Source organism: Stegostoma tigrinum, chromosome 32 (genome assembly GCF_030684315.1).
Source record: "Stegostoma tigrinum isolate sSteTig4 chromosome 32, sSteTig4.hap1, whole genome shotgun sequence".
NCBI classification, from domain to species: Eukaryota; Metazoa; Chordata; class Chondrichthyes; order Orectolobiformes; family Stegostomatidae; genus Stegostoma; species Stegostoma tigrinum.
In genome coordinates this window covers 538,873-558,548 of record NC_081385.1, presented here as the reverse complement: position 1 = coordinate 558,548, position 19,676 = coordinate 538,873, and the positions used below count along the sequence as shown (strand labels likewise).

Genomic DNA, 19,676 nt, shown 5'->3' with positions numbered 1-19,676 from the left:
GGGATACCTCACTTCAGATGCTGACTTAACAGCACGGAGCTGAATGGAATGTGTGTGTTGTGGGGTGATCACATTTGTTGCCTATCCCTAACTGTCCCTGAACTGAGGGGCTCTCTACGGCATTTCCACATGGCTGTAGGCCCAAAGCTGTATGTCAGCCTGATAAGGTAAAGAGGGCAGATTTCATTCCCCAAAGGGCATTACTGACCCAGATGGGTTTTTAACCACAAATGATGGCCGCAGTGACTAGTTTTCAATTTCCAACTTGACTATGAATGGAATTTAAGATCTACCAGCTGCCGTAGTGGGATTGGAACCCTGTTCCACAGAAGCAGCCTAGGCCTCTGCATTACTAGTCCAGAGACATGAAAACTGCATTACAGTCACTCTTTGAGAACAGCGTCAACAAGCTGTGCAACCATGGGATGCCTCACTTCTCCACCTGATCCTTACACACGGAGGCAGGATATTTAAGAAGTCACAAAAACAGAAGACACAAGATGAATCGTCAAAATTACAAAGAATGATACAGAAAATGAAAAAACCAAAGCACCAAGAGTTACCGATGAAACAGGTCCCCAGAGTGAAGGAAGGCTGACGTTTCAGGCCGAGACCCTTCAGAAAATTTTCTGAAGAAGGCTCCAGACCCGAAACATCAGCTTTCCTGCTCCTGTGATGCTGCTGGGCCTGCTGTGTCCATCCAGCTTCACACCTTGTTATCTCAGATTCTCCAGCATCTGCAGTTCCTACTACCCCATAGTGAAGACTCAGTTGTATGTTCTGTGCGTGAGACAGTGTGGACGGGACACGAAGCAGTGTGTAGCTCTTACGGTAAATGCTGGTTGATGTGCAGGTTATCCACTTGGGTAATTGGCTGCCGGCGTCTCAACGCCTGAGCTGCGTACAGGGGATAGTCCTGGCGATAGGTGCTGACCGACTCGATGGGAGCAGACTTTGGCTTGGCTCGTTTCTTGCCAGGCGAATGCTGTTTCTTGATGGGTAAAGGCTGATAGGTGAGTCCATAAATGGTCTTCAGATCGTGAACGCCTTTAATAATAGAGTAACACAATGTGAATATTCATTTAGCGCACAGCAATAGCACAAACACCTGGAATAATGCTCAAACTATTTCTCTCTGACCTGCTAGCTTTAGGGAGGGAGCTTTACTCTGTATCTAACGCTGTGCTGTCCCTGTCCTGGGAGTGTATGATGGGACAGTGTAGAGTGAGCTTATCTCTGTATCTAACCCTGTGCTGTCCCTGTCCTGGGAGTGTATGATGGGACAGTGTAGAGTGAGCTTATCTCTGTATCTAACCCTGTGCTGTCCCTGTCCTGGGAGTGTTTGATGGCGACAGTGTAGAGAGAGCTTTACTTTCAGTTTAAAAGAGTGAAGAGAGTTTTGCTCTGTATCAAACTCCACGATCCTGGGAAAATCTTTTGTCATTTAGGAGAATGGTTCATTGTTCAGAAGGTGGCAGTTATTTAAAAATAAACAATATTTGAGAGGCTTAAGTCAATACTAGGTTGTGATGGAATTAAACCTGCATGAAGTCAAACAGACGTGAATCTATGAAGCGACATGAAAACTGAAGCAGGGTGTGTTACTCTTGGATCTTTCTCAGCTTAGTTTATAAAAGACTCTGGCGGCTGTACCCTCTCAGTCTTTCCCGAGGGTCCCTAGTGTACCCTGCTCTTTTTGGTGACTCTAAGTCACCATACCTTGAAACTTTAAGTTGTCTGGCTTGGGCTTTCCTCGTTCTACCCTGTAGCATGAATTCTCAGCAATTTCCGCTGGTGTGGTACTTAGCTGCTTTTCTTTCTGGCATTTGTAACATTGAGATCCTGGAGAATGGAAATAAAACATTAAAAGTCTTATTTTCTAGTGTGTTTGTGATCTCAGTTCTTTGCTGCCTTTGTAACGATGCTGTTTGCAGGAGTTATTACAAACATGGAAACACAACATTGCTTCCTTCAAAGAGCTTCCTGTCAAGGCTCTGTACAACTCGAGATTGACTTTGTAGCCCAGACTGTTTGAACTTTGTCTCTGCTCACAGGCACTTAATCATTTGGATACTCAGATTGCTAAGGCTCTGATTCTTTTCGGTTTCTGGTCTCTCACTGTTACTAAAATATTCACTAAGCTTCATTTTCCTGCATCAGACTTCATTTTTGTAGTTTTGTGGATCTCTCCATCTTTTCTCATTATTGTGTCATTATTCCCCATTGGAACCTCCTCATTCTATGTCATAGAGTCATATAGTCAAATACGGAAACAGATCCTTTGGCCCAACCAGTGCCAAACATAATCCCAAACTAAACCAGTCCCACCTGCCTGCTCCTGGCCCATATCCTTCCAAATCTTCCTACCCATGGACCTGTCCAAATGTCTTTTAAATGTTGTAACTGTACCCACATTCACCACATCCTCAGGAAGTTCATTACACCACACAAATTACCTCTCTGTAAACATTTACCCCCATGTCTTTTTAAATCTCTCTCCTGTCACCTTGAAAATGTGCCCCCTCGACTTGAAATCCCACATCCTAGGGAAAGGACACCCACAATTAACCCTATCTATACCCCTCACTATTTTCTGTCAGGTCGCCTCTCACACCCCTATGCTTCAGTGAAAGAAGTTCCAGCTTATTCAGCCTTTCTTTATAGCTCAAACCTCCCATACCTAGCATCATGCTGATAAAAAAAACAAAAACAAAGTTTCTGACCCCACTGCCAAAGCTATATTTCCCTCCCCACCCTTATCTGCTTTCTGGAGGGACCACTCTCCCCGTGAGTCCCTTGTCCGCCCCACACTCCCCTCCAGCCCCACGACACCGGGCACTTTTCCCTGCAACTGCAGGAAATGCTACACCTGTCCCCACACCTCCTCCCTCACCCCCATCCCACCCGCCAAGAAAACCTTCCACATTAAACAGATGTTCACCTGCATATCTGCCAATGTGGTATACTGCATCCGCTGTACCTGGTGTGGCATCCTCTACATTGGGGAAACCAAGCGGAGGCTTGGCGACTGCTTTGCAGAACATCTCCGCTTGGTTTGCAATAAACAACTGCACCTCCCAGTCGCGAACCATTTCAATTCCCCCTCCCATTCTTTAGATGACATGTCCATCCTGGGCCTCCTGCAATGCCACAATGATGCCACTTGAAGGTTGCAGGAAAAGCATCTCACGTTCAGCATAGGAACCCTGCAGCCCAATGGTATCAATGTGGATTTCACAAGCTTCAAAATCTCCCCTTCCCCCACTGCATCCCAAAACCAGCCCAGCTCGTCACCGCCTCCCTAACCTATCCTTCCTCCCACCTATCCCCTCCTCTCACCTCAAGCCCCACCCCCATCTCCTACCTACTAACGTCATCCCGCCCCCTTGACCTGTCCGTCCTCCCTGGACTGACATATGCCCTCCCTACCTCCCCACCTCCCCACCTACACTCACCTTTACTGACTCCATCCCTGCCTGTTTGACCGGTCTGTCTCCTCTCCACCTATCTTCTCCTCTATCCATCTTCTATCCACCTCCCTCTCTCTCCCAAATAATTTCAGAATCACCTTCCCCTCCCCCATTTCTGAAGAAGGGTTCAGACCTGAAACGTCAGCCTTCCTGCTCCTCTGATGCTGCTTGGCCTGCTGTGTTCATCCAGCTCTACATCTTATTATCTCAGATTCTCCAGTATCGGCAGTTCCTACTATCTCCAAAACAAAGTTTTCGTCTGCTCTGAGGAAGGGTCACCAGACCCGAAATGTTAATTCTGTTTTTCCTTCACAGATGCTGCCAGACATGCTGAGCTTTTCCAGCAACTCCTCATTTTGTTTCTGATTTACGGCATCCGCAGTTCATTTGATTTTTATTTAATACGCTGGTAAATCTCTTCTGAACCTTCTCCAGATTAATAATATCCTTCCTGTAACTGGGTGACCAGAACTGGACACAATACTCCAGAAATGGCCTCATCAACGTCCTGTACAACCTCAATATGACTTGGGAATTCTTATACTCAAAGGACTGACGAAGGTGCCAAACACTTTTTTAACCATCCTGTCTATTTGTGATGTAAACTTCAGAATTATGTCCCTGTACCCCTCGGTCCCTCGGTTCTATAACACTACAAAAGGCCCTACCATTAATTGTGGCCCTGCTTGTTGTGCCAAAATGCAATACCTCACATTTATCCAGATTGAACTCCATGTGCCATTTTTCAACCCATTGACCCATTTGATCAAGATCCCTTTGTAACCTCAGAAAAAACATCTTTACTATCCACTATACCACCAATTTTGGTGTCATCTGCAAACTAACTCACCGTGCCTTCAACATTTGAATCCAATTGTACAAATGACAAACAAAAGAGGACCCAGAACTGGTCACTGTGGGACACTGTTGGTGACAGGCCTCCTATCTGAAAACCAACCTTCCACCACCACTCTCTGTCTGCTGCTGTTAAACCAAGTGGCAAGGATATCCAATCTCCCATATTCCTCATTCAAGGCCTTAATCAGGAACGTGCCAGATTCCAGCTCTGTCACATCCCACCAATCAGAGTAGGTGCCCATTGATTCCACTGTCTTCTCCACTTCCTGAATCTATGTGATCTAGTTTTTATGAATGATCTTGATGCAAAATCTTCTGGATGTCCACATTTCAAAGGGATCCCTCACCTGCCTTATTAGTCTGTCTGTGATCAGACAATGCTGATTATTACATTAAACCTGATCTCTCACTCCCTCCTGTTCTATACATGTGCTGACATCTCAGATCATCTGCTTCCACACAACTGTCCAACCCTATCGCTTTAGGAGCACCAGGGAGTGAGGTGGCTGGGATACCACTTGGCAATCTGGGAGAGAGGAGTCCTTCAGCGAAGGGGATATTGGGAAGTTTTACCTGCTGTGGCTGGAGGAGTTGATGGGAGAGATCCTTTCTTGCTGCTGTGATTGGAACCTGAGCAGCTGGAATGGAGGCAGCTGCTTCTTGAACATTTCTGTATTGTTGCATTGCTGTGGGCGGGTTTCACTAAATCTGGTTCCTTCACAACCCTGGAATGTTCCTTCTGTGAAATAACTCAAAGCAGCAGAGAATGAAGAGCAAGAAACATTTTCAGAGGACTGCTCAACTTATAACGCAATAAATGTCTGTAGAATGGAACAAAAAAAGTGAAGCTCAGGAACAGGCCATTCAGCCCACCAAAACTGTGCTGTCACAAGTTGCCTCCGGGAAGTCCATATCCCTCTATCCCTGCCTGTTCATGGACCTGTCAAGGTGCCTCTTAAACATTACAATTGTATCTGTTTCTCTCACCTCCACTGGCACCAGGATCGGGGCATGGGAGACATTTGGAGGGTCACACGGGAGGGGTTGGGTAAAGGAAGCTGGCATTGGGAAGGCAAAGGAGAGAGGGGGAAGAGAGAGAGAGAGAGAACAATCCAGATCCTGGACCCTCCTTATCAACCCCAGCCCCCAGTAACTGCGCCCTTGCCCCAACCACCCCTCCTCCTCCCACTGGGGGGATCTCACCACCACCAAAAGTGATGCCTCCAAAACACTGAGGCCTCTGCATGATGCTGGTGATGATGATGAATCAGGATGTGTTCCTGAACGAACTCCATTGCACTGTTTGTAGGTGTCATCCTTTGATAAAATCTGGTCTCATTGTGTCTGCATAACCCCTGCAGGTTTGTTACTGAAACCTCTTGGGTCCACCACAAGGAAGGAAAGCTGCCGCTCTGCCCCGGGGGACCGTACACCCCCCATCACCCCGCCCTGAGGGGCTGAGCACGCCCCCCCGTCACCCCGCCCCGAGGGACTGAGCACCCCCCATCACCCCGCCCCCGGGGACTGAGCACCCCCCCATCACACCGCCCCGGGGGACCGAGCACACCCTCATCACCCTGCCCCGGGGGACCGAGCACCTCCATCATCCCGCCCCCGGGGACTGCGCACCCCCCATCACACTGCCCCGGGGGGCCGAGCACCCCCCATCACCCCGCCTCCGGGGACTGAGCACCCCCCCATCATCCTGCCCTGAAGGTCTGAGTACCCCCCCATCACCCCGCCCCGAGGGACTGACCACCCCCCCATCACCCTGCCCCGAGGGACTGCGCACCCCCCCATCACCCCACCCAGAGCAACTGAGCACCCAGCATCACACTGCCCCGAGGGACAGACCACCCCCCCATCACCCCGCCCAGAAGGATTGAGCACCCACATCACCCTGCCCTGCGGGACTGAGCACCCACCCATCACCCTGCCCTGCAGGACTGAGCATCCCCCCCATCACCCCACCCCGAGGGACTGAGCACCCCGCCATCATCCTGCCCCGAGGGTCTGAGCAGCCCCCCATCACACCGCCCCGAGGGACTGAGCCCCGAGCCCCAGTGTACCCTCATCACCCCGCCCCAAGGGACAGAGCACCCCCCCCATCACCCTGCCCCGAGGGACTGAGCACCCACCATCACCCCGCCTCGAGGGACTGAGCAGACCCCATCACACCGCCCCGAGGGACTGAGCACCCCCCCATCACCCCGCCCAGAGGGACTGAGCACCCCCCCCCCTCACACTGCCCCGAGGAACTGAGCACCCACCATCACCCCACCCCGAGGGACGGAGCAGACCCCATCACACCGCCCCGAGGGACTGAGCCCCGAGCCCCACTGCCCCCGCATCACCCTGCCCCAAGGGACAGAGCACACCCCCATCACCCCGCCCCGGGGGACTGAGCACCCCCAATCACCCTGCCCCGGGGAACTGACCCCCCCATCCTGCCCTGGGGTACTGACGACCCCACACCCCCAGTCCTGCTCCAGCGGACTGATGCCCCGCTATGCCCCCCCCCAGTCCTGCAGCGATGGACTGAGCTGTGCCCCTAGACTCTGCAGTGGATGAAGTCACTGAAGGAGAAGCTGGAAAGACTGACCGTGGTACAGAGCTGTCCCTGTTCACTGAGAGCTTTGTGTTTAAAAGCAGCTCGCTGTGTGGTTTCCACCTGCATGGCCGGTGGGTTCTGGAATGGGGGCGTGCGGAATGGCCTCTTGCTGCTCCGGGGTTGGGGATCTGCAAAGGATCAGAAAGGGCTTGAATCTGCATTGTCACTCAGAAAATCCTGCTCTGCTCCACTTAATGGGGTGATGAGAATAGAATTTGACTTTCATTTTTGTCATGCCTATCCTAGTTCATACAAACTTCATATAAAGCAAGATTCCATAAACAACAAAATGATAATGAGTAGATAATCTATTAAGTTATAAACTTCCAGCAGCCCTCACAATGTTGAGTTGTTGGAGGAGAAAGACCTGAGTCTCACAATTTCGAGTCTCAGCAAGAAAGCACCAGGAGTTTTCTCTGTAATCTCCAACCTGCAAATTTACTGCTCTATCAGTGCTCCTCCAGCCCTGGGTTCTCTGGGCTTTTGATGCTGTTTCAGTGACTGTACCCTCAACTGTCTGGACACTAAGGTTTATTAATCGTTTCCTAACTCTCTCAACAAGACCGAATCTGAAACGAGGCATTAATAGGGCTAAGAGAGGACATGAGATATTGTTGGCAAACATGGTTAAGGAAAATCCCAAAGTTTTTTATTCATATATAAAGAGCAAGAGGGTAACTAGAGAAAGGATTGGCCCACTTAAGGACAAAGAAGGAAAGTTATGCATTGAGTCAGAGAAAATGGGTGACATTCTTAATGAGTACTTTGCATCGGTATTCACCAAGGAGAGGGACATGGCAGAAGTTGAGGTTAGGGATAGATGTTTGCTTACTCTGGGTCAAGTTGACATAAGGAATGAGGAAGTGTTGGGTATCCTAAAAGACATTAAAGTGGACAAGTCCCCAGGTCTGGATGGGATCTATCCCAGGTTACTGAGGGAAGCGAGAGAGGAAATAGCCGGGGCCCTAACAGATATCTTTGCAGCATCCTGAGACATGGGTAGGGTCCCGGAGGACTGGAGACTTGCTAATGTTGTCCCCTTGTTTAAAAAGGGTAGCAAGGATAATCCAGGTAATTATCCCCCGGTGAGCCTGATGTCAGTGGTAGGGAAGCTACTAGAGAAGATACTGAGGGATAGGATCTATTCCCATTTGGAAGAAAATGGGCTTATCAGTGATAGGCAACATGGTTTTGTACAGGGAAGGTCATGTCTTACCAACTTAATAGAATTCTTTGAGGACGTGACAAAGTTGATTGATGAGGGAAAGGCTGTAGATACATATATACATGGACTTCAGTAAGGCGTTTGATAAGGTTCCCCATGGCAGGCTGATGGAGAAAGTGAAGTTACATGGGGTCCAGGATGTGCTAGCTAGATGGATAAAAAACTGGCTAGGCAACAGGAGACAGAGAGTAGTAGTAGAAGGGAGTTTCTCAAATTGGAGACTTGTGACCAGTGGTGTTCCAGGGATCTGTGCTGGGACCACTGTTGTTTGTGATATCTGTAAATGATTTGGAGGAAGGTGTAGGTGGTCTGATCAGCAAGTTTGCAGATGACATGAAGATTGGTGGAGTAGCAGATAGTGAAGGGGACTGTCAGAGAATGCAGCAGAATATAGATTGATTGGAGAGTTGAGCGGAGGAATGGCAGATGGAGTTCAATTGAGGCAAATGTGAGGTGATGCATTTTGGAAGATCAAATTCAAGGGCGAACTATACAGTAAATGGAAAATTCCTCGGGAAAATTGATGAACAGAGAGATCTGGGTGTTCAGGTCCATTGTTCCCTGAAGGTGGCAACGCAGGTCAATAGGGTGGTCAAGAAGGCATCCGGCATGCTTTCCTTCATTGGGCGGGGTATTGAGTACAAGAGTTGGCAGGTCATTTCGCAGTTGTATAGGACTTTGGATCGGCCACATTTGGAGTACTGTGTACAGTCTGGTCGCCACATTACCAAAAGGATGTGGATGCTTTGGAAAGGGTGCAGAGGAGGTTCACCAGGATGTTGCCTGGTATGGAGGGTGCTAGCTATGAAGAGAGGTTGAGTAGATTAGGATTATTTTCATTAGAAAGACGAAGATTGAGGGGGAACCTGATTGAGGTCTACAGAATCATGAGGGGTATAGACAGGATGGATAGCAAGAAGCTTTTTCCCAGAGCGGGGGACTCAATTACTAGGGGTCATGAGTTCAAAGTGAGAGGAGGAAAGTTTAAGGGAGATATGCGTGGAAAGTTCTTTATTCAGAGGGTGGTGGGTGTCTGGAACGCGTTGCCAGCGGAGGTGGTAGACGAAGACACGTTAGTGTCTTTTAAGATATATTTGGACAGGTACATGGATGGGCAGGGAGCAAATCGATACAGACCCTTAGAAAATAGATGGCAGGTTAGACAGAGGATTTAGATCGGCACAGGCTTGGAGGGCGGATGGGCCTGTTCCTATGCTTTCATTTTCTTTGTTTTTTTGTAATACCTCCCCATCTCCTTAAAACCTACCTTTTGATCCAATTTTTTCACTATCTACTCCCAAAACTCCTTATAGTGACTCTGTCAAGTTTATTGATGTCTAGTGTAATGCCTTAGGGTGTGGTGTGGTGTTACCTAAATGCAATTAGTTGTAAAGCTGCGATGTGAACTGGCCTTCAGAATGAAATTGTTTACAATAATGTAAGTGATTGTGATAATACTGCTTAGGTTAAAGAAAATTTTAAAACCTACAATTCTCTCTATTGTGTCTCCCTCCTGCAATATCTAGGAGATTAATGATTAATCTGTGGAGTCGTGGAATCCTGGAGAACTGGGTACTAATGACTCTATGCGAAAGCTGCCAGTCTCAGACAGCGTAGTTCCTACACCAGGAACTTTCCATTCCAGGTTGGAGTGAACTGAACTTGCAAGTCACTGACAATGTTGAGGATCAGAGTCCACCAATTGAACTGTCTCCAGAGGTAGTCTGTGTGGAGACCCCATCCCTTCCCCAACCCAACCCCACCCCTTCATCACAATCTGCCCCATTCTCATCTTCAAGATTCTCAAGTCTGTTCAGAACAGTCTCCTTGCTTCACTGCAGTTCCCACCATCACCCGACATGAAGCAAAATAAGAAACAGACAAAGCAGAGGGCATCGTGCCAGGACGAGGTAAAGTTTAGAAGCAGCTGTACTTCAGGCTTCTTACTGAGAGGCTGAGTGAAAGTGGACTGATAGTGACTCAGGAGATGGTCTGTAATTCCAGCCAATTTGTTCTTGTGACAGTTCTGATGGTGTTTGTGTTCACTGCAGAAGGAAAAGAAGGGTTAATTAGAGAGTTTAACTGTGACAAACCTTAACCAGTGCTACCCAATCACAGTTCCATTCATATATTCTCCAGATTTTATATTTTTGGTACCAAACCTTTTAGATTGTCCTGGAGTGCGCACAAATTGAAGATTAATTTCCTGGACTCTGCAACTCAGGGGAATCATCACATCAACATCAAATCAAGGAGTATTTTTCCACTTTGTTTGAATAATTTGTTGATGAAAATGTTGGGAAATTGGAAAATAGCTATTTGACTGGATGAGCCAGCAGTCATGAAGTCTCCAGGAATATATCCAGCACAAGTTGGTAATCCTGTGTATTGCGCTTGATGTAATGCCATGACCTAATTGCCTGGCATTGTTAAATCATCATTCATCTCGCAAAATATCATAAATCCAAGAAAAAACAAAGACTCATAAAACCAAGGAAGTTGATCCACCATGTCATTAGTTCCTCATGGTTATCACTGATTGGTATATAAAGGGGAGGTGAGAGTGACTGCACTTGACATCAAGGCAGGGGGAATCTCTCTATTAGCTCGAGTCATACTTTGCACATTGGAAGCTGGTTGTGGTTATTGAAAGTCAGTTATGTCAACTTTAGAACATCTCTGCAGGAGTTCCTCAGGGTAGTGTCCCAGGCCCAACCGTCTTTGGCTGCTTCATCAATCACCTTCCCTCCATCATAAGGTCAGAAGTGGGGATGTTCTCCGATGATTGCACAATGTTCAGCACCATTCACGACTCCTCAGGTACTGAAGCAGCCACTTTCAAAGGCAGAAAGACCTAGATGTTATCTAGGCTTGGACCGATAAGGGGCAAATAACATTCATATTTGTCAAGCACCAAGCAATGACTGTTTCCAAGACAAGAGACTCTAACTATTGCCCCTTGATATTCAGTGGTGTCACCATCACTGAATTCCCAGGTATTGACAGGCTGAAAGTCTCTTTAAGATTTGACCAGAATGATTGCAACAAGATGTGCACTATGAGATAAAGTAAATTTATTAGTTTAATCTAACTTGGACAGATACAAACTAATGAGTGAGTCTATTAGCTTGAACTACTTTAAACATGTTCATCAAGCATGTCTCATTGCCTCCTGCCCACTAGGGACTTCTGGTGATAGCTGTACTTGGAGATCTATCTCAGTTTCTAGTGCAACAGTCTGTCAACCCCGGACCAACAGTGAAAGGTCCCCAGTATGAATATTGTTCTGAATTTGATATTGCCATCTCTGAGTACTTTTCCCAAGCGTTCCTCTGGGCTTCTTGGTCAAAACAAATCCAGGTGTCACTGCAAAACAGCCTATTGTCGGACAAGGTTGCAGAAAATATGCTGTAGCTGAACAGGGATTATGAGATTATGAGTTATTTATAGTCACATATATCATACAGCATAAATTATCATGGATCATAGAACACCTACAGCGTGGAAACAGGCCCATCAGCCCAACAAGTCCACACTGACCCTCAAAGCATCTCACCCAGACCCATTTTCCTTAACCCACCTAATCTACACATCCCTAAACACAACTGTAATTTAGCACGGCCAATCCACCTAGCCTGCACATCTTTGGAATATGGGAGGAAACCGGAGCACCTGGAGGAAACCCACATACCCAAATCAAGGCCATTGCAGTTGCCTTCCATTCAAAACAGGCTGCTTTGCCACCAACAGATACAGTAATTGTTGGAAAAGCTCAGCAGGTCTGGCAGCATCTGTGGAGAAAAATCAGAGTTAATGTTTCAGGTACATCCTCAGAACCTAACTTTTATGCTTAGCCTGTTTTCGTGCATTTTCCTTCAATTATTTGTTTCTATGTCTAATTAACCCTTAAAAATCTGATTCGGGCAGTTATTATTTTTAAGCTGAACTGCCCACCCCAGTATTAATATCTTGGGGATTACCATTGATCAAAACTGAGTTGAACCAGTTACATTGCTACAAAGTTAAAGACTTGTGGGGAAAGGATCTTATTTAAAGTTTTCTGAACATATGTGGACTGGTTTCTTTAAACAAGATCATTGAAAGTTCACTGTGGATATTAGAGTTCTTTTTAAACAAAGCTTCCTAAACTGGTTGCTTTGCATTAGACTCTGCCAAGGGCCTAGAGAGCTTTTTGCTTATATCTGGTTCAGTTATAAGAAACTCTGCTATGAACAAAATCCCCAGCTCATCTCTCCTATTTCTGAGGACTGTGTGTGATTGTGTGTGTATTTTGAGGATATTTAGACGGATAAGCTTTTATATCTTTAGATTACCAACTGCGTATGTCAGCCAAATATTATACCTTTACTGAGTCAGCCCATAATTGTGTTTATTAAGAAACATGGTTGATCTTTTTGTTTCTAAGCTTGATATAGATATGTTCGTTAATTATTCGTCTTGGTAATAAGAAAAGTATTTTCACTCTGTGTTGTGACTCTGAGGATTAGAGTGACAGCGCATTCCTCCAACCTCAGTAATAACAGAAAAAGTACTGTGGTAGGTTAGAGGATTGGAAACAGGCAGTGGCTAGCTCACCTCCTGGCTTCCCACAGCCTGTCCTCCATCTACAAGGCATAAGTCAGGAGGGTATTGGAATATTCACTATTTGCCTGAATGGGTGTAGCTCTAATTACAGCCAAGAAGCTTGACACCATCCAGGACAAAGCAGCTGGTTTGATTGGCACCACGTCCACAAGCATCCACTCCCTCTACCACCAATGCTTAGTAGCAGCAGTGTGTACCATTCTCAACATGCACAACAGTAATTCACCAGAGTTTCTTACATGGCACTTTCTGAACCCATAACTTCTACAACATAAAAGGACAAGGGCAGCAGATACAGGGGAACACCACCTCCTGCAAGTTCCCCTCCAAGCCATTCACCATCCTGACTTGGAAATATATCACTGTTGCTGGGTCAAAGTCCTGGAAGTCCCTTCCTAAGGACATTGTGGATCGACCTACAGAACATGGGCTGCAATGGTTCAAGAAAGCAGCTCACCCTCACCTTCACCCTCTCAAGGGCAACGAGGGATGGGCATTGCCAGGGACATGTGTGCTCCACAAACAAATACTAACGAAAAGATCGTATGGCCTCTTTAGATACTTTTTCCGTTCATTTCAATCAGGGGAGGCTCATATCTTAACTGGACCTTAGAGCTCTGTAGCTTCTAAAAGATTATCAATCTCATTTAAAATTTGTTCTCCAACATCTACAGCTCTTTGTGGAGAGAGTTATGAGATTTTCAATACACTTTAAGGGAGTACGAGCTTTGTGGTGTCACCCTGAATGGCCTGCTCCTAATTTTAATGCTCATCTCCTTGTACTGTACTCCACCCTCCATCACCACCACAAATTGTCACTAACTCCTATCTCACTGCTCTATCCAATCTTTTAATCACCTTCAATATCTTGATCAACCCATAATCTTCCAGATTGAAGGGAATACAGGTTCAATGAACTCTCAAAACAAGTACCATTCTGATAAAAATTGAAATGCAGCTTCTCAAAGGCCTTAAAATCCCGCCTGAGGTATCCAGAGCTGAAGAGAGGAATCAAGACAGAATCTGACCTGGGGGTGTAGACCATCCAATCTCTTGAGCCTATTGAATGAGATTATGGCAAACCTGTGGCTTAACTCCATATACCTACATTTGGCCCTTATCCCTAACGTCTTCGCTGAACAGCAGATTATCTCCGTCACATGCAAAATTAACAACTGATCCAGCATCCACTGTTGTTTGTGGAGGACAGTTCTAAAGTGCTTCCTAACATCTCTCCCAAACAGTCTGGCCCTAATTCTCAAATTATGCCCCTTGTTCTAGAATCCCCAACCAATGGAAATAGTTTATCTTTACCCTATCTTTACCTGTTAATACCTTGAAGATTTCAATCAGATCACTCATTGCCTTTCTAAATGTTTTCATTGAGTGTGGAAACAGGCCACTTGGCCCAGCAAGTTCACACCAAACCTCCGAAAAGGACCCCACTCAGACCCATCCTCCGACCCTATCCTTGTAACCCTGTCTATGTGGGTTTCTCCAGGTGCTCCAGTTTCCTCCCATATTTCAAAGATGTGCAGGCTAGGTGGATTGGCCATGCTAAATTACAATTGTGTTTAGGGATGTGTAGATTAAGTGGATTATAGGGGGATGGGTCTGGGTGAGATGCTGTGAGGGTCAGTGTGGACTTGGGCTGATGGGCCTGTTTCCACACTGTCGGGATTCTATGATCCATGATAATTTATGATCTATGATATATGTGACTATAAATAACTCATAATCTCATAATCCATGTTCAGCTACAGCATATTTTCTGCAACCTTGTCCTACAGCCCTTTAGATACAACGGCCAGTGTTTCATTAGCTTTCTTGACTATTTTCTGCATCTCTTCATGACATAAAGGTGTTTTGGCTTTCATTAGCGGGGGATTGAGTTTAAGAGTCGTGAGATCTTGTTGCAGCTCTATAAAACTTTGGTTAGACCGCACTTGGAATACTGCGTCCAGTTCTGGTCGCCCTATTATAGGAAAGATGTGGATGCTTTGGAGAGGGTTCAGAGGAGGTTTAACAGGATGCTGCCTGGACTGGAGGGCTTATCTTATGAAGATAGGTTGACTGAGCTCGGACTTTTATCACTGGAGAAAAGGAGGAGGAGAGGGGACCTAATTGAGATATACAAGATAATGAGAGGCATAGATAGAGTTGATAGCCAGAGACTATTTCCCAGGGCAGAAATGGCTAACACGAAGGGTCATAGTTTTAAGCTGGTTGGAGGAAAGTATACAGGGGATGTCAGAGGCGGGTTCTTTACACAGAGAGTTGTGAGAGCATGGAATGCGTTGCCAGCAGCAGTTGTGGAAGCAAGGTCATTGGGGACATTTAAGAGACTGCTGGACATGCATATGGTCACAGAAATTTGAGGGTGCATACATGAGGATCAATGGTCGGCGCAACATTGTGGGCTGAAGGGCCTATTCTGTGCTGTACTGTTCTATGTTCTATGTTCTATAAAGAACAAAAAACAAAGAAAATTACAGCACAGGAACAGGCCCTTTGGCCCTCCAAGCCTGTGCTGATCGAGATCCTCTGTCTAACCTGTCATCTATTTTCTAAGGGTCTGTATCGCTTTGCTCCCTGCCCATCCATGTACCTGTCCAAATATATCTTAAAAGACACTAACGTGTCTGCGTCTACCATCTCCACTAGCAAAGCGTTCCAGGCACCCACCACCCTCTGTGTAAAGAACTTTCCACGCATATCTCCCTTAAACTTTCCTCCTCTCACTTTGAACTCATGACCCCTAGTAATTGAGTCCCCCACTCTGGGAAAAAGCTTCTTGCTATCCACCTGGTCTATACCCCTCATGATTTTGTAGACCTCAATCAGGTCCCCCCCTCAATCTCTGTCTTTCTAATGAAAATAATCCTAATCTATTCAATCTCTCTTCATAGCTAGCGCCCTCCATACCAGGCAACATCCTGGCGAACCGCCTCTACACCCTCTCCAAAGCATCCACATCCTTTTGGTAATGTGGCGACCAGAATTGTACACAATACTCCAAATGTGGCCGAACCAAGGTCCTATACAACTGCAACATGACCTGCCAACTCTTGTACTCAATACCCCGCCCAATGAAGGAAAGCATGCCATATGCCTTCTTGACCACCCTATTGACCTGCGTTGTCACCTTAGGGGAACAATGGACCTGAACACCCAGATCTCTCTGTTCATCAATTTTCCCAGGACTTTTCCATTTACATGATCTGTTTTTGGTCCAAAGTGTATAACTCTGGATTTGCTTACATTAAACTCCATCTGGCACAGTTTTGCTCATTCACTTCTCATAAAATTACAAAGGGATATTGATAGACTATCAGCTACACTGTCTACAATGCTGCCTAACTTTGTATTATTATTTTTTTGAGACATAATAAAATAATCAGAGGGTTAGATAGGGTGGATAGGGAGAGCCTTTTTCCTCGGATGGTGACGGTGAGCACAAGGGGGAATTGCTTTAAATTGGGGGGTGAAAGATATGGGACAGATGTCAGAGGTAGTTTCTTTACTCAGAGAGTAGTAAGGGAATGGAACGCTTTGCCTGCAACGGTAGTGGATTTGCCAACTTTAAGTACATTTAAGTCGTCATTGGATAAGCATATGGACGTACATGGAATAGTGTAGATTAGATGGGCTTCAGATCGGTATGACAGGTCGGCACAACATCGAGGGCCGAAGGGCCAGTACTGTGCTGTAATGTTCTATCAGCAAACTTGGGCATAAGACTTTCTATGCCATTACACAAGACATTAATAAATGCTGTGAATAATTGAGGACCTAACACAGATCCCACTGGTCACATCCTGCCTTTCAGAGTAGCAACCTTACGATTAATGCCAACTTTCCATTAGCCTTTCTCAATAATTTTTATGTCTGTTTTCTAGCTGCCTGTCATTTCTTTACCTGGATCCCTATACCTTTCTGATCCTCTACAGCCCTTTGCATTGAACCATTTCGAACATGCTCTGTCTGTCTTGCTTGTCCATCCACCCATCCACCCATTCATCTATCCACCCCTCCATCCAACTCTCCATCCATCCACCCACCCATCCATCTATCCACATATCAATCAATCCACCCACCCACCCATCCATCCACATATCCATCCATCCATCCACATATCCATCCACACATCTGTTCGTCCGTCCATCCATCCATCCACCCGTCCGTCCATCCGCCCATCCAAGCCACTCAACATCACACTATTGGGAAGCCAATGAGATTTCTGGAAACAATCACAGACAGAATGGAGCATTCAATTAAAAATGAGATTACAGGTCACCTGAGTGATTTTGACCAATGAGATTGTAAATTGCTGAGTGACGTGAAGGTGAATAATTGGAGCAGCTTCAGAATCACAACAAGTTCGAAGGAGATTACCTCACATCAACTGAGGGGTACCCATTGTCTGAGTGACGGACAAGAAGCTATTTACAACTGATCGCATTTTCCTTTTTGATTTAATCACATTTGAACCCTCTCACTCTGTGTCTCTGAACATAGTGTTGTCTAATCAGAGACATACCATCAGCCAATCAGACTCAAGTGATCAGACCCCAGCATCTGGTCATTGGAGAAAACTTTGTGTATGGTTTACAGCCAGTGAGTGAAGCAAAGACCATTGAACCTTTTCAAATAAAATTATAATATTTGAAGCACCAGATGATACAGGGCTGTGGGGAGATTGATGCAGGGGCATTAGTTTCGGATTGGTACAGGGCGATGGGGAGAGAGTGAGGCAATGGGATTAGTTTGGGAATCAGTGCAAGGCCATCTGTGTTTAATATGCCCTCTTTTTGTGCTATATATAAAGGATATGGGGACTGAATTCATTCTGTCAAAAGTTGGTGTCAGGGTTTTGAGACTGACACATGATTCAGCCTCCCTGATCTTTAGATTAAAGATAATCTCTCTGTTAATTCTTTCCTGAAAACTAAACCTTTCATAGCCCACAGAGAGAGGGAGAGCAAGAGGGAGAAAACGAATGAGAACCCTGCAGAGAACCCATTGAGTGGAAACTCCAAACAGAATTTGTAAGTTTGGATCTCTCTGCCTAACTACAGCACATGAACTGCAGCAGTTCTAGAAGGCAGCTCACCACCACCTTCTCCAGGGCAACTAGGGATGGGCAATAATGGTTGGCTCAGTCAATGAAACTCCAGTCTCTGAGCACAAACCTTAATCTCCAGCTTCATAAAGGACAGGCTACAAAATAATGTCGGCTGATAACTCCTATAGAATATTCTCTCAAAGTTTTACAGCAAGGTTATCAAACATCACCAGGAAGAGTTTGTGTTCACTCAGCATCAGGTCTGAATTGTTGCTGTGTTTGCCTGGGAATCTACAGTCTGACATAATATTCCTAGAACCATGAAAACTTGCCTTCAAATAGCACCTGTCTCGTCCCGCAGGATAACCTAAAGTGATGTCTCAATGTGTAACAGTTTCTAAATTCTCAGTCCTCTTCTCCTGAAGGAATTGACTTGGATTCTGTCCAACACTCACTCAAACAGCCATTGTTCCAATGCAGGACCAGGCAATGGAGACCTGCAGGACATTCAACTGTGGGGGCGATCACAGTCAACATTAAAACTTGTGCGCACTTTGCAGTCGGGACCATTGGCTGCTCAGGAACAGAAATCCCACCTCAGCTTACCCCAGCCTCTATCGGTGTTGGGGGTAATTGTTCCCCAATGTCACTCTCATTGTGACATCATCAGCTAGTTAGCTAGTTACCAGTAACCAATTAACCAAGGTTAGCGGCCCATAGCAGTGTGCGGGGTGCAGAGGTGGGGGGAAGGCTTTGGTGACAGCGCAGGAGGGCTGGGGTCTGGGTTTAGGTTGGGATAAATGGGTGTGTGAGAGTGGGAATGGTGGGGATGCGGGGTAGGAGGTGTCGGTAAGTTCAGACACAAGGGCAGTTTAGGAATGCTCCTTGTGACCTTGTCAATGTGAGCAAGAGGATATCGGAACCGTTCTTACCCACAGTCACACAGCTCACATAGACAGGAAAACACAGGGAATTCCATCTTTTCCAGACCTTCCAAATCTTCCAGAGCCATTTTAAATCAACAAAGTTTGTTTTAAAATATTTCTCATAGACAATCACTGAGAAACAGAGAGATCCTTTTCAGTGTGTTTGAGAGGCAGCCTCCTCCTGTTTGTAGTTGACTACAGTTGTGTATAAACACTGCCTGCTTCTCCAGTTAGTGTACAGCTGTAACCATGGCACTCTGCAAGGTCTGTCTCAAGATGGGCAATTATTTTCATGTGAAACTGCAATCAGCTCACACCCAAACCCTGGCTGAACAAGTGAGTAGGTGGAGTTTACTCGAGACTCGCCTGAGGCAGGAGTTATTGTAGAAAAGATCTGTAATGCTTCTCAATAAAACACAGCACTCACATTTAATGAGCGCAGAGCAATGCACCTGCCCCTTACACTGTGAAACACCCTCAGCCTAACCCCAAAAGTTCAAGTCCCACTCCAGACTCCTAGGGTCAGTACTGAGCGCGTGCTGCACTGATTGAGAATCAAACAACAGAAATGGGAATAACAAAAGTGATTGGCAGAAAAATCAATGGCTAGGATCAAATGGGGACACAGAAAAATAATGGGAATGGGACAGGTAGTGTTTAAAAAGACAAGACTTAAGGTTGGAGCACTTGCAATAAAATGGATGAATTAATTGCAGCAATAGTAACAAGTATAACATAATCAGATTAATGGAGGCATGGTTATGGGGTGATCAGGGATGGAAGCTGAATATCCAAGGGTATTCAGTATTTCGTAAGGATAGACAAAAATGGAAAATGAGGTGGAATTGCCTTACTGGTTAAAGAAAAAAATTTACACAATGGAGAGGATAGCTATCACAGCTGACAATGTGAAATG

General features: G+C 46.0%; 1 protein-coding gene across 4 annotated transcripts in view; it reads right to left on the bottom strand.

The window, feature by feature from the left end:
• The window catches only part of LOC125466990 (uncharacterized), a 36,654-nt gene extending 17,699 nt beyond the window's left edge, over positions 1-18,955 (bottom strand). For 2 of the 4 annotated variants that reach the window (XM_048562257.2, XM_048562260.2), the window contains exons 1-5: positions 18,767-18,955; positions 10,112-10,209; positions 6,931-7,067; positions 4,902-5,067; positions 831-1,047 (exon numbers count right to left, since the gene is read on the bottom strand). In XM_048562257.2, the coding sequence (XP_048418214.2) occupies positions 831-1,047; positions 4,902-5,067; positions 6,931-7,067; positions 10,112-10,209; positions 18,767-18,846 (698 nt within the window). In that variant the 5' untranslated portion in view covers positions 18,847-18,955. Of the gene's footprint in view, positions 1-830; positions 1,048-4,901; positions 5,079-6,930; positions 7,068-10,111; positions 10,210-11,855; positions 11,956-18,766 lie in introns of all 4 variants that reach the window. The other 2 variants (XM_048562259.2, XM_048562258.2) reach the window with 2 other exon arrangements.
• Positions 18,956-19,676: the final 721 nt, after the last annotated feature.